The 16,107-nt window shown below is 33.2% G+C and overlaps 1 protein-coding gene across 1 annotated transcript in view; it reads left to right on the forward strand.

Moving 5' to 3' along the window:
- The first annotated feature begins 2,598 nt into the window (after positions 1–2,598).
- Positions 2,599–16,107, forward strand: part of geko (olfaction protein geko) — a 43,863-nt gene continuing 30,354 nt past the window's right edge. The window contains exons 1-2 of the mRNA XM_089639919.1: positions 2,599–2,695; positions 3,746–4,168. Coding sequence (XP_089496045.1) covers positions 3,922–4,168 — 247 coding nt within the window. The 5' untranslated portion in view covers positions 2,599–2,695; positions 3,746–3,921. The remainder of the gene's footprint in view (positions 2,696–3,745; positions 4,169–16,107) is intronic.

The following is a 16,107-nucleotide window of genomic DNA, read 5'->3' on the forward strand; positions in this document are numbered from 1 at the left end:
ATTTCCAAACATTTTGCAGTTTGTTATGTGATTTGTATTTTTTTAAGTAAAAATATTATGACGTTATTTTGAGGTGTGACGTTGAGGTAGGTTGTTTTAAGTTATAACATGTTATACAATAAAATAAAAATACTACAACAATTCTGCCGAGGTGAGTAAAAACATAGTCTTTTCGAGACTCTCAATGTGTTTAACTTACAACGTCAGAGTTCTAAAAAAGTATTATTTTCATTGCTTAATATATAAATATTATATTTTAAAAGATTTAATTACCATTCAAAGGGCACGTTAATCAACATGTCTTACAACAGTTTATAAAAAGTAAAACCACAAAAGCCTTTCCCAATCCAAGGGTTATCATATAATTACGATTTGTGAAAGTGTTTCCGTAATCTCTTGGTAATAAATAAGTAGGAAGGAACTGCCAGTCGGCAGGAAGTAATATCCACTTTGCTAGGGTATCCGGTTTTCATGCAGAACTTGAATTGCATGTTGGCTGCTTCCTTCTCATTTTACTCAGCATCCTCGAATGGAAAATAATTATTTATCACTGTCACTGTCTTATGTTTAGAAATATTTACTTAATCAAAATCGCGGTAAAAAAAGAAGATTGTAAGAAGGTGATCTGCAGTCAGATTTCACCTTTTCACCTTCTGGCGGTAAAAATGAGAACTACTTTGATGCGTGGTTCGCCAAACGTTACTCCAAAACAAACCATTACCTGAGCCGCGCCGGGTGCACCACAGTTAAGGCTTAGGTAAGGCTATCATTAGCAATCCGTAGGTCGCGGGTTCAAATCCTGGCGTGCGCAAGTAAATCATATTAATTAAATTGTATTGTTTAACAAATAATTCAGTAAATATAATATGTCTAGTGTATTTACCGCACGTTTTGTAGTGGAAAATACTTTCAGTTTCACCCTGGTGTAAGAACCTTATACAGAATTGAAAGGTTGATTAAAATGGCTTTAGGTACTTTTCCTCCTTTCTTTTCCTTATCTCCTCCTTCTATCACTATACTAAGCCTCACAACATAAAATACTCCAATTGGGGATGCCATAGTCTCACTAGCTCCAAACGGTTGGGATTATATGAGGATTTTTGTGCGGTATTTACATAAAAAAATTAAAAATTGTGTGGTCTTTGAGCACGTTCATTTCCCAGTATTCTGAGAATTGTTTTGCAATGTACATCATCAGTATCTCAGCGATATCCTATGTGAATACCGCTTTTCCCCATATATGTCAATTGTATAAGTCAGATTTCTTTGTGCATTTTTCCGGTTCATTTAGTTTCCCCAAATTCAAATTTCACGCCAACTACTCTCCAATTTGTTCAATCCTTTACTCTTTCTTTTCGTTACTCCACCGCACAATTTGTTAAATCCTTTATTCTCCTTCTTTTCGTTACTCCACCGAACAATTTGTTAAATCCTTTACTCCTTATTTTCTTTACTCCACCGCACAAATTGTTAAATCCTTTACTCTTTCGTTTCGTTACTCCACCGCACAATTTTGACCGTTGAAATCAAAAAAAACTCAAACTATCAGTAACTTAAAAAGATATCAAATTATGAGATAAGTAGTTGTTAAGTCGAAAAAAATATCTTTGTTGCCACGGATTTTAAAGATAATAAATTATAATATTTTTTTATAAAAATGCTTACTACCAATTATTACAAATTATCAATTAGGTATTTAAAACGAATATCAAAATGATGCAAATTACTACAAAAGTAGGTTTTAAAAATATATAATTATTTCAGATAAGTTTAAAACATAACGATTCTTTCCTGTTAAATATGTTGTCCGGAAACTCGTAGTACAAGTGGACCAAAAGATTTAACAAAAATCAATTTATAGATTTGAGCATTTAGTTGTTTTGAAACATTTCTTTTTTTCTGCAGCAAAAGGGTTTGGATCAGAGTTTTTGCATTTTAAGACTACGAGTTTCCGGGCACCGTGTACAGAGAAATTATTGAAGTTAAAATAAACAAGAAATAATTAATTAATAAGTCATTTTGTTTTTCCCCTTTTCTCTTGACACTGTCAGATTTAATATTGAAACTTTTTTAGATTATATGAGGTTAGGCAAATAAATTATATATTTTAATTAAAATAATGTGTCAATAGTGTAACAGAAAAGTAGCAGTACTATAAGTAATAATACTATGGAAGATACTAGACTAGAAATAACAGGGTTCAACGAAGCTTTATTTATTGATACATGATTTAGAGAGTACCTGTGGTTTTTTGTGATATTTCACCCTCCATGCTAGGGATGACCCTGTGTTATAGCGGTAAATAATAAAAAATAAAATAAAATAATATTACATAAATACCTTATATCTTTATTGTGTCATATAAGTCATCAGATAACATGAACTGTAACCATCATCTGAACCATCCAACATTTGCAACACAAAAATGGATCCATATACTGAAGAATCGTTCGTTGCTTCTGAAAAGGAACCAAGTCACAATCAAGCGAGTGACGCAACGAGTACCTACTGTAAATCAGCTGTTGGAAAAAGTCTCAACTACGTAATACGTTCGGGCCGTGGAGGTGGAACCAGCTCCGGCAGATCACCGCATCGGGAAATCAACAGGCCACCGGCAGTCAGTTCAGCCCGTTAACGTGAGAGTGTCGCGTCGGGCGCATGCGCTCGTAATATCGGCGAATCAACGAACAAATCGGTGCGAAAAAAAAACAATTCAAATGTGTTCAATTTATTTTTTCCTTTTAACGATGATGTTTTTTATCCTAGATCGTAGAGTCGTAATAAATACGCTGCCGAACATTAATAATTATTCTGTTTTCGCAATACAGAAATACAAAATTAACAATATTTTTCTTTCAAACGTCAATTTGAACTATTTTTGCTATTCACACTTGGAACGTTATTTTTGTTGTAAACTAGTGGCATAAATACTGGGTTTCCAGGGGTAAAGTGCGCTAACTTCGGGAGGTGATTCTATATGATGGTAGAAGTAAAAAAGATTTAAAAAAATTCAAAATTTCAATGTTTATTTTCCCATACAAAAATATTTTTCGATACAAGAATATTTATTTTCTCATTCAAACAATTCAACTTTTTTACCTAAAAACTGTCTTAAAACGTTAAAATTTAAAAGAGTTAGTTTTTTTTACTTTTAAGCATTTTACCCCCGAAAATCCTGTATGTAATTTTTTTCAGTGCTTCTTAGTAGTAACATAATTAACCGTACCTACACATATTTTTAACTAAACCTTGTAACCATGATAAATGACTATTTTATCTAATAAATTATTTATCAGCAATTTATCGATGATTTATGTGTACTACGTGTCACGCGGGCGATGCTTGCGTTGATGGTAGCCAACCTCCGATAGGAGAAGGTACCCGAAGAAGGTCAGCAGTGTATTCTAGATTTATAAGATCTTCATGAAATCATTCTGAATTGCATACTTTGCTACATTTTCTAGGTCAATGCAATAGTATCGTGTTTACGCAATCAATCGAGGCGGAAAATCACAACCTGATACGATAAAATCATGAATTTTCCAACTCATTCTAAATTTAAAACGTTAAAATCATTGAAGCGAGTTATTTTACATGCAAATCGGAAGGTTGCGTAGTACTAATAACACACGTAAAAACAAAAATTAAAATAACAAAAAACAATCAAACCTTCAACTGGTACCTGCTAGTAGGTAGCTGTAGTAATCTAGTTTAAAAGGAAAAAATAAATATGCAATCATTTCAGGGTTCTTGAGTGCTGATGATATAGATATATATATAAAAAAGTTAGTTTTAAATTTCGACAATTAGAGTCATACGATTCGTTGTGTACCTGCTAGATAATTGATATTGAATTTGATCAATATTGTGTACCTCTTGAGAATCAATTCTTAACGCAAAAGTGTAAACAATATCCCCAAGATGGAGTCCGGTGGTATAGTTCGTACCATCATACTGATTGGTCTATTCTTGGTGCTGGTCTGCGACTACTCGACCCTCATCTCTCAAATGTACCAGTCCTTCAATAGTGCCGGCAACGCGTCGCAACCATTCTTCTCTGATGAGACTGGAGAGAGTCAGGTCAGAAGGAGTCCTCCGGCCTTCCGAGACGACAAGACTGAGCTCGATCTGGATGCAGACCTGGACTTTAAGAATCTCAACCTGTTCGGTTAGTCAATACAATATTATTAATGTATTTATACTAGTCCCAGCGAGTGCTCGTACGTACGTCATCGACGATCGTCCCCTAGATGATAGGATGATGATGTCAATCACGACTTCTCACTGGGGCTAGTATATCCAGCAATGAGCTGTAATAATGATGTGTACATGAAATAAATTATAAGAACAGTCACTGCTCGTAGCCAGTGAATTCGTGGAATCCTCATTTCAGGAGCCACGTGTACGGTCGGTCGTCGGACGACGTAGCGCTGATGAGCTGGACTGACGAGGTTAGTTCGCAGCGCGTAGCAAATTGCGTGGCACTACAGCTCTTCACTCGTTTACCTACATATTACCATATGCGTTCGGTACGCGTGGCATCGTTTGCAGCCTAAGATGTGACGACTATTATCGAAATTGGTCACATTTTTAACTATATTCTCTATTGAAAAATCTACGATAAGTTACATCAAAACTGGCCAATCAATAGAATCAAAAATAGTAAAAAATATCAGTTTTTTGCGAATATCTCAAAATTATTATTTTGAGTTGGCAATATTTGACACTACTTGTTACAGATATGCATAAGGGCTAGGGAAAAGAGAGACCGTTTGGGATTATGGTCATTTAGATCTAGTCACTAAACGTCAATAAACAATTCCATGTTTGAAATCTGTATGGTGGTCTCACGATAGCGATACTGTCACTAGAAGAACCTGTACTTGAACTCAATACCTGAGGCATTATGTGTCCTTATTAGAATTACGAGAGTGTTGTTGTATTTTTCCTGTTACAAGCTATATTACTAATTTATTGGAGATAGTTCAGTAAAATTTGAGTTCAGCGCTTTCCCTTTCGTCTCAGTCCTAAAATGCCTCCGAAATTTCCTTGACTCAGTCCTATTTGTGACTCATTTCAATCTGGCAATGATTTCCCTTTACTTGATCCTTTTTTAGTATCTCGACGGCCTCCGTAGTCGAGGGGTAAGGCTCGCGAATAGCAAACCGAGTAAGTAACCGAGTGCGCAAGTAAATTTTATTTGATTAATTTGTGTTTGTCACAATTTTAAAATAAAATTTATTATACTTGCGGCTTGCGGTACGTTCCAGAGTGCAAGATATTCTCAGTATCGCCCTGGTGTAAGACGACCATCCAGAAATGAAACGTTTGCTTGAAATGTCTTTATCTTTATTGACCAGATCTGAATAGCCAGATACCCTCTCACTCTTTCCCATCTCCTTCTCCTCGCAGCCACCTTCAGCCTCACATCATACTCCGATTAAGGATGTCATGATCACAATGGCTCCAGGCGGTTGGGAGCAGTTGGGACTCTTGCGTTATTCACATTTAAAAAAATTCCCATCAATACCTTCGCTGGAAAGCGTTAATATCTTTCTATCTAGGCCCTTAATCGGTACGTTTAATAACTAGATCATTTTTCCACTTCACCATTGTTTTCCCTAAATAATATTAAATTAACGTAGGATTACTGGAAGTTAAAATTTAAATTCGGTGACTGACACAATAAAACTTGTGAGCACGTATAGTGTATAGTGTATTATAATCTTTGAGAAATCAATAATTGAATTTTATCTGTTTTTACATTTTCACTTTATTTCAAAAATGCAATCAATTATAGATTTTCTCCTTTTGTTAAGAAATAAACAGAATTAACAGAACGGAATTATATAAAATAATAACTATAATATAATAAAAAGACAGGAGAACAAATTAAATTCCCAACACAAATATAAACAACATCAGAAACGTTACTGTATTTGACTTGACTCTTTTTATATTTATTTAGCTCGCAATTGAAAATGCTTACAAATACATAAAACATATTCAACGTCGTGCACTTACTTTTAAAATTCCGAACATCTATTGAGAAAAAATTACATAAATATTTTCATCTTGTTCAACCTTTTTCGATTTTGAATAGCAATATGTTTTAGATCTTAATTTGGATTCTGCACTAGAGTTGAGTACAGGCTACGTTATTTCTTTTATCGGATTCCATAATACCAAATTTATGTATATGATTCCTGCCTTCGAAAATTAAACGAAATAACTAGGCTTCACGCCAGTTACAAAAATAATTCCGATAATAATTGAAATGCTATGCTTTTTTATAAATAGTTTTGCAAAACGGTGTTATGCTTGTCGAATCGAAGGGATACAGTCAGAGGTACAAAGGATAATTGCGAAAAGTTAACCGCGGTTCCACCGAAGGCTGTATCCAACCAGTAAACACAATATCCGCAGAAATTTAGCCATGAAAATTTGAGGCCGATGATCTTCAGTGTAAAAAATTCCTATTGTGTTTAACGTTTGCAGATAACTGGCTTTCGTTGTGTTTTTGTACTGCCATTATTATCCGAATTGCAAAATCTCATGTTTTCAAAAAATTTATGGTAATATTGAGAGTTATTATAGATATATAAAAAAAATGTTCCAAGATAAAAGACGTTAATTTTATTTCCATAATATTATGATTTATTCTTAAAAATTATTTCACATTTATTTGAAATCACCTTCATAAAATACTAATGAGATTTATTAAAAACGGTAAGATTAGAAAAACAGCACGACAAAGCATCTTTTAGGTTTTTTAATGAAAACGGCGCTGTGAAAATGAATTCTATTTAATTATTAGCTGTACCTCTTAATGATTATACCTTACCGGGACAGGCGTTTTAACCACTCGACCATTGGGACCTATTTTTCAATAGTCATAATTTGTCGATACCAAATTTGCAATTCAGAATAGCAATGTCATCTTGCGACTAATTGTTCCCATATTTTTGGCAGCTATCTTTTTTAATGATCACAAAACCAATTTCTTTAGTAACTTATCAATAATTGTTAAATTATTTTGTTAAAGTATGCACGAAATACCATTTAATATTATTATTATTTGGAGACTGATTTAAAAGATTTAAAAATAAAGGGAAAAGATTAAAAAAACCGCGCATTAATTGTTGCCTTTTACTGCTTCAGAGTTCTCACCTTTTGAAGGTTGAAATGCAAAATAGCATAAGCGACAATTTATTCAAAACATTATTACAGTTTTGATTAGAATTTTTGTTTAAATTATGTAATACCATTATTTATAAGTTTACTAACTATTTTTTTGGTAAAACTGTCGCTTAAGCCCTTTTGCCTTTCCGGCGTCGATTGATTGATATAAAAATTGTTTATTATTGGTAAGTCACTCCCATTAGGCACCACTCTGTAATTAAATTTACACATTAGTGAATATTGGTGCGATGTATCTCTGACGTCAATTACATATTAATACTAGAGGTGTAACAGGTAGACAAGTAATTATTCATTACTATAAATCTGTTAAATTTGCAAGTAATGTCACCCAAGGTGAATTGCTTGTCTTTTTGTAGTCACCTTATCGAATGTTGCTATCAACTTATCGAGGACACGAGCAGTTATTATTTGTATCGAATTCAGTAGTTAAACAAAATGAGTTACGGTGTGTATAATAAAAACTCTTGACCCTGGGTGCGGTATTAATTTTTTCCCCTCTATAAATTATTTATAATATTGTCAGTCACTTCCCAGAATCGAACCAGTTTCAATTGGTTTTAATTAACTATTTTTCTAATTGAATATGTAACAAACGACGAAACTCTTTATTATTATGAAATGCCGACCGACAAATCCGCATTAAATTTTATAACGCCAGAGTTTTATTAATGCTTTTGTTGCTACATTAAAACACGTAGATTTTCTCCTTTAAATTTATTATTGTAATTTGAAATACCTATAAAAACAATTGTTTCAAACGAAAGTTACATCGAGTAAATTCTGACGAACGCTCCGTATTCTTACAGATCAGTAAACTACGCAATAATCGATTCGAATATCTTCTAAAACATTCAATAATATTTACTAAATTGGTATGGAACTAGCAATTATATTTTTAGAATAAATACTAGATGCTAACACCATGTACCAATGCATTTTATCAATAATAATTGCAAACAAATTTCAGAATAACTTGAAAAACTTCTTTGATGTAAGAAATTTATCAAAAACCCACAGACGTTGATAATATTGATTTATTTACTTAGCTAAATCGAGAAGAGGTCGAGTGTTTGACTTGGAATTTATATTTTGAACTCTTGCTTATACTTCAAAATGCCACGGTTGTTCAAAGGCAATGCATGTTTTATCAATAAATTATACAAAATATTAATTATCTACAAACAAATATATTATATATCTATTGTATTATGTTTCGTAAATCGGCAGAAGCGGCCATCACAGTCCTGACATATTAATATTGGCATTGACAGATTAAATGTAATTTTTCCTCGTTATGATTTTTTAGAAATCAATCTAAGGCCATCGATGAAGTTTAACAAAATATCCTCGCTCTTTTAAATAACTGACCATGTGACGTTCATGATAGCAAAGTGCGATTAGTCCACAAGACAAGTATCGTTAGTGACTTACATATGTATTAAATGTACACATTGATTAACTGGGTCAACTTCCATGTAACACCTTTAAAATGCATTTTATGCTCTCTATAATCGATGCATGAACTGCACCTGATCGATGTTAACCTACTAACCTATACTTTGAGATCTTTTTGACTATCGAAATATTTCGATACATTTGCCACGGACAAATCGATTCTGTCGAAAATCATCACACAGTGCGAGACAATCGTTTTGAAACGTTATCGAATAAGGAATCGATTCTGTCAAAAATCATTCGAAACCACAGCCATCACGTCATTGGTCAGAATTAATCTAAAAGCAGTCACGTCAAAAATATCTCGGATTGCTTGACAGATAAGATATTTCCATTGTGTTATGTACTACCGCAAATGATTTTATATATGCAATAAAAGATATAAATTTGTTTTAGACTTAAGAGTTTTAATATTCTCCTGACGAAGGAAGGGTGCTTCCGAAACCGGTAGAGTACAATTAAAATTAAAGTGGTCTAAAACAAATTTATATCTTTTATTGTAAATTATGATGAGCCACAATGTAAATGCTTATTGCAAATATGATTTGATATGCATTGGGATAACGCATTTTTTCTTTGTTAATTGTATCAAACGTTGGAATGTTAGGTACGAGATGTTTAATTAGGATTTTATCTACCAACCGAAGAAGCTACGAGTATGACAGTCTGGTAGAAAAAAAATTCAATTGATTTTTTAGGTTACGATTTACGACCCCAGTACATTTTGTGTGTGCAAAGAATGGCATACTGACTTAATAATAACTTAGGGAAGGTTGTGAATAATAATAAATTTTTCATTTTTGTAACGTGTTTGCAAAGAATCAATCGAGGGCGCTGTATTAATAATCTATGATTGACATGTATTTTAAGGCTCTGTATAATATGTTTGTTATGAATAATTCCCAGTATGAAAAATTTGTTTTTCGCTTAACTCCGAACGATTAAATCGATTAAAATATTTCGATCGTGTAAATGTTTCAATCCTGCCCATTAATAGTTCATATAAATTTAGATATTGACTTACTGATATAGTCGCAATCCGTAATGATATTTTTTAGGAAAATAACACGTGTTCTTGATATATTGTTAAATACTATTTTTATCATGAAATTGGCAGGCTATCACTTTTTTAACATTTTTTTCTACATAATTTGCATTCCATTAATCTATATAACACAAATATTATTCATTAAAAAAACTCATAGATTAGTCCAAAAATTATGTAGTACAGTGGGATTATTATTGAAGACAAAAAGTTTTATTTAATGTTTTTTGGTTAATTTTTAGAATCCCATTTTAATCAGTTCCTGATTTTGAATATGTATAATTACAAGCGATTTATTTTGAAAAAAAGTTCCGTTACATCTATTTCGACTTCCGGTTGTTGGCTTAAAACGGCGTTAATATAATTAATTTAAACTCCCAAGTCTGTTTCCGCACAGCGGTAAACAGATAAAAATATCTCATAAAGTCCTGACGATCATTCCCTGTTTCATCAAAATTCATACCTACACTTCTATCCGCTTCGTTTGATCGTGTTATCCACAGGGATATTTCCGACTTCTATTCCATTTCACTCTGCCGTGGACTATGTTTAATTGTGACCTCGCTTTCTTTCACAATATTTACATCTTTATATTTTCATCGATTTAGCAGTCGACAAAACTGTTTTCCCGAAGGGATAGGCAGAGAAGATGTTGACAATTATTATTACAGACCGCTACACAACTCAGTCTTGGTACACAGTCCTTGCTTCATTCACATTCGTACATATAATCACACATGGTTCTATTCTGGTTATTCTGAAAACTATTTTATATTTTATAAAGTTAACGCTCACAACCGTAAGAATGAAAAAAAAAGTTTAATTTCAAGGAGAACAACTGCTCTAAAACTTACGCAGTTTAATTCGACGGTATTTTTTATCATGGTATATTCAGCTTTGAAACTGAGAATTAGCTCCAAGTGCGGAAATGTAAGTCTTGGCGTGGTCTGCCCAGACAATTGTCTTGTAATTAAAAAAATGCTATTATAATGCTACCTTTGTACAATTCGAATCCTGTTTTAAAACACTGATAATAATTCATGTAGTTCCCAGCAGACAGAAGCACAATGAATGGGTGAAACAATTTGCAGTTTTTTACAAATTTCCCACAACTAGATAATGGAGACTTATTATTTATGAATTAAAATTGTGGAATACCATCATTTATATTATAATGTTTTCCAATACATAAAAAACCAAGCAATTATTTCTGTTTAAACAAATATAGGTATTGTTCAAATGAGAATCTATTTTTCCCAAGTCTACTAGTAATTTAAATGAGTCAGAATTAAACAAAAATAGAAGACGCGTCTTCTTAAAAATTAGTTATTTTGATTTTTTAATCGAATATTTCTTGTGCTCAAATACTTTGGTTAGTAGAAATATCAGGATTTATGCAAAAACATGAGAACTTTGCTTTTGGTGTAAAACAACTAATGAATCGGTTTATCAAACTTCATGTGTAATTTCATTGAAAAAAAATCATTACAAATAGATCCACGTATTAATTTTTGACCTTGCTTTTTCATCACATTACAGGCATCTTCAGATCAACTCATAATCTGAAACATCTTCTGTAATTTTTACCCTAAAATATGAACGACCTTTGTACGAAAATATTAAAAGCTAAAACAACTCTTCAGTAAATTCTAATTCCACCAAATGAGTTATCGGAGTAGTTAAAAAAGTATTATAAACCACTCGTAAAATATCACTATTCATAATATTATGTATCATGTGGGTCATACACGTGTTGTTAAAATTGAACTAGAACAACTTGAAAACTTGCTCACCTCGGAAAAATTGTAATTAAACCAGGCTGAATGATGGAACATTACCAGTACCTACTTTGATACGAAATGATTATGGAAATTTTGGAATGAAACATAATAATGAGTAATAAATGAAGATAAGTAAGAAATAAATATATAACATATCATACACTTCCAAGGGTTAGGGATACATAAATAGTTCTGGTAAGATCGATATTAAAAAAAACGATAGTGACAAGTTCCTTAAGTAACACGAAAGATTTTTTATCGCAAATTCCAGTTCATTCATATTGCAATCTTTCAGTTTCCAGTATTTTACATTCTAATCTTTCACATTACAGTCTTCCACATTCCAGACATCGACATTCCAGTCTTCCATATTCCAGTCTTCCGCATACCAGTCTTCCACAATCCAGTCTTCCACAATCCAGTCTTCCACATTCCAGACTCATTCATATTGCAATCTTTCAGTTTCCAGTATTTTACATTCTAATCTTTCACATTACAGTCTTCCACATTCCAGACATCCACATTCCAGTCTTCCATATTCCAGTCTTCCGCATACCAGTCTTCCACAATCCAGTCTTCCACATTCCAGACTCCCACATTTCAGTCTTCCACTTCCCAGTATTTCACATACCAATCGTCCACATTCCAGTATTTTACATTCCAATCTTCCACTTTCCAGTCATCCACATTCCAGCCTTCTAAATTCTGGTCTTCTACTTTCCCAGTATTTCACATACCAATCGTCCACATTCCAGTATTTTACATTCCAATCTTCCACTTTCCAGTCATCCATATTCCAGCCTTCTAAATTCCGGTCTTCTACTTTCCAGGTGCTACCTTACTGTGTTTTATGTTCCTGTCTTCTATATTCCCATTTTCTACGCTAACTCCTATATTCCTGCCTCCCGCATTTACGTATACTATAATCCTTTTTTTTAAATATTATGTTTCATTTTAAAGTCATCGGTTTTGCATCATCATCACCATTATATGGGAAAAATATATTCTCGAAGAGGAAACAGAAGGGCAACGATCTCGGAGTGCTACCATCTCATTAAAATCAGAGTTCATGGAATAAATGCCGTTCAGTGCCGGTTTTTTCTAATTCGATATTAATACTCTTGAAAGACTTCATAAAATAGTTATGAAACTCGGATATGGCTGGGGACTAAAATCTAGTAAATACGTTAAAATTGGCAGTCTACTAAATAAACATTGTGAATAAAGTTAGTAGCTATTACTGATAAAACCATCCGGTCCGCTGTATTCATCAAGAAAAAATAACGCGTAGCCGAATCTAAGAAGGTTTTTTATAAAGGGCATGGTGTCGCGAAGCTGCGACTCCACTATATTTTAAGAGGTGGTGCAGAGGCTCTATGAGGCCCTATGCCACACGCCCAAAGGACCAGTCCCAAACTACACCAAATGCTAGGTTATGGGACGATTTTATGCATCCGACAAACTCGATGGACAGTGCAATAATCAAAGGTATAAATCTGGGCTTCTGGAGCACAAGATAAGCCCAGATTGGAATGCAGGAAAGATGGACTCACCCGTTGATGACTATCACACGTCTCCAGGAGTATTGGTTGATTTCACTTCACAAAATATATGTATTATCGCCCTGTCTGATATTAATTATCACTCCGAACTCTGATAAGCAACTGACACCACTTGTCAGATTTTACATGTGTCGCAACAATATTTTTAATATGGTGACATTTTGGGATGGGTAAAAGGGTAGGTAGGACATTTGCAGAATTTGGTATTGACATTACACTTGTACTTTAAGCCTGTGGATGCATACCTAACAATCCGATATATATTGCGCGAACAGGACATTTAAAACGAGGTTTGAAATCAAGAGTTAAAGTTGAACTTCACAAACAAAGAAAAAGTCAGGCATGGTGAGATACCATTACTTTTTTGGATTTCATTCATATTCTCGGATGGATACAGAAAAATCCCAGAGAAACAAAGACAATACCAGATAAATAGTTATTTATCACTCCACCGCATGCTCCCATTTGAAAATATACCATGTTTTCCATATTATCACAATCGAATAGCAACTCACTGAAAAAGTTTACAATAGAAAACGTGGATCGCTTTTGGCATACAAAGTTTATAGAAATAATTAACACAACATTACTTCATACTATCATTTTGCATCACCGCTTTAAACTTACCAAATTATCATTACGTAAGGTAAACCGGAAGATTTATTCCGTGATGTAAGCGAGACTGTTAAGTGTGTCATGTCGATAATGCATTATGATATGTACATACATATATTATATAGGTATGCAGTATGCACATGTGTATGTGTATTAAGCTGAATTCTGTAATGTACAGAACAATGTCGAATACAACACCGTTTGGTATTATACAACATGAACATGCAACCGGAAGGAGTTGTTCATGTCGGTACCACGTGGGGCGAAAGTGAAAGTCACAAAATCGAGTTTTTGCTGTCCCTACCTGACTGGGCAAAATGTTGATCACATTCGCCACTATTACGCTATGGGAGTGACCTGGATATTTTTTTAAGTTTTGCAAAATCAAAACAAAATGATTCCTCTGAATTATTTTGTTGGAATAACCTGACAATATTTTAATTTCTCCTACTAACATCATTTTAACCGGAATATGTTGCTTATGTAATAATGGAAGACTTAGCGAAAAGGGAATCAAACTCACGTCGCCTGGGTGGGAACCAGATGCATTTGTCAAATCGCCAATGAATACTAACGGTTTCCAATACCCTCTACAGCCAACCTAACATTATCTACAAAGCATACAATGTATTTGTTTTCCTAAAGCAGCATAAACTCGTCATGAACTTAATTATCTACTAGATCAGCGTAACGGCTAGCGTTTTCAGCTAGCAACGTAAATTCCACCATGAGCTATGGATCATTATTTAACCCACCATACTTTTTGATCAATATTATTCAGTTTTGATGTAACTTTGAAATTCAGGCCATGGTGAAGTTGAAGAAGAAATATTGTCTCATGGAGGAATATGCATTAAAACTCCGGCCATCTAGATACTTCATTATGTCTTAGCAATATTGAAATATGTGTATATTCCCATTGTTTAAGACGCCATAGCAAGTTTCAACTGAATTCACTAAAAAATAATATCACCTATTTTAGCCCTCTGACACAAATGTGTCGACTATATAATAAGATATAGGAGTGTGATGAAGTAGACATTTTATGTGGAGAAAAGATGTTCTGCTTTTGCAAAAAAATATACTGTGGTGATTATATTATGTGTTACTTGCGTCTCTATTTGTTTCTCTTGTATCTCTTACTTTTTTGTACTATTTGTCATTTGAGTGAGTTTTCATATAATTTTGAGTGGTTTTATATGTTAATCTTTATTAAGATGTATGAAAATTAGTGAATCCTTTGTCTGAGTAGATTTTTGTAATTGTGGTAACGTTAACTCAGTTTTTATAACGGGATTGTTTTTACGTAAGTGAGATCGTCTGAAAAAAAACAATTTAAAAAATAAAAGTTTAGTGCCTTAAAAATAATTCGTTTAATCAGTAATGAGTTTGATATAATTCAAATGATTATTCGGTTTTATTGGATTGCTGATTCAATTAATGCGTCAATGAATTGAGGAAAAAATGCATTCATTCTATTTCACGAAATAAGTTGATAACCGATTAATTGGTACTTGCTTTGGTGTGTTAAAATAAATTGGCTGAAATAAAGTCCGTCAAATTCAGCAAAATGAAACGAGATTTGATAAAAAATAAAAAGAGATTGAGGTCAACGAAACTCATGTGATCAATGATTATTTTAATTCTTATTAAAAACCGTGTTGGTTAGAACGATTAAGTGGGTAATTTTGTTAAAACCAATCTTATCACGTTTCATATCTTCTCATAATATCTCGTCTTCTCGTCGTATGTCTTGTATACTCCAGTATTCTAAACACATTTCTTCTAAGTTCACATCCCTGTTTTCTAATTCATATATTCTACATTCCAGTCTTCCACATTCCAGTCTTTAATATCCCAGTCTTCCACCTTCCAGTCTTTCAAATTCCAGTCTTCCACATTCCAGCATTTCACATTAAAATCTTCCACATTCTGGTCTTACACATTTCGGCCTTCCACATTCAAGTCTTCCATATTCCAGTCTTCCACATTCCAGCCTTCCACATTGCAGTCTTCAAAATTCCAGTGTTCGACAATCCAGTTGCTATCTTACTGTCCTTCATGTCTTCTGTATCCCTATTTTCTACGGTTACTCCAACATTCCCGCCTCCCGAAAATTTACGTATTCTATAATCCTGTATTTTAAAATATTATGCTTGGTTTTTAAATTCTCTGTTTTGTACTATAATCACCATTATATAGAAATCAATATCTGTTCAATTTTATAACGCTGACTTCACCGGGTCTCATAAAAATATGTAGTTATACCTAGATAATATTACAATATTAATTACTTTGGTAAATGTATCTGAAAATCATCAATCATTCGCTGGAAAATAAATAGTTAATAGTGACAAATTTTAACCCTGGCTCTTGGTTGCATAACAATAATATTATTTTATTTCTTCGGTTCAAAGGAACTTTTTGCGATGTATGATCAAGCGAT

This window comes from Hesperophylax consimilis, chromosome 15 (genome assembly GCF_061612785.1).
Source record: "Hesperophylax consimilis isolate HC1 chromosome 15, BYU_Hcon_1.0, whole genome shotgun sequence".
In the NCBI taxonomy this organism is placed as follows: Eukaryota; Metazoa; Arthropoda; class Insecta; order Trichoptera; family Limnephilidae; genus Hesperophylax; species Hesperophylax consimilis.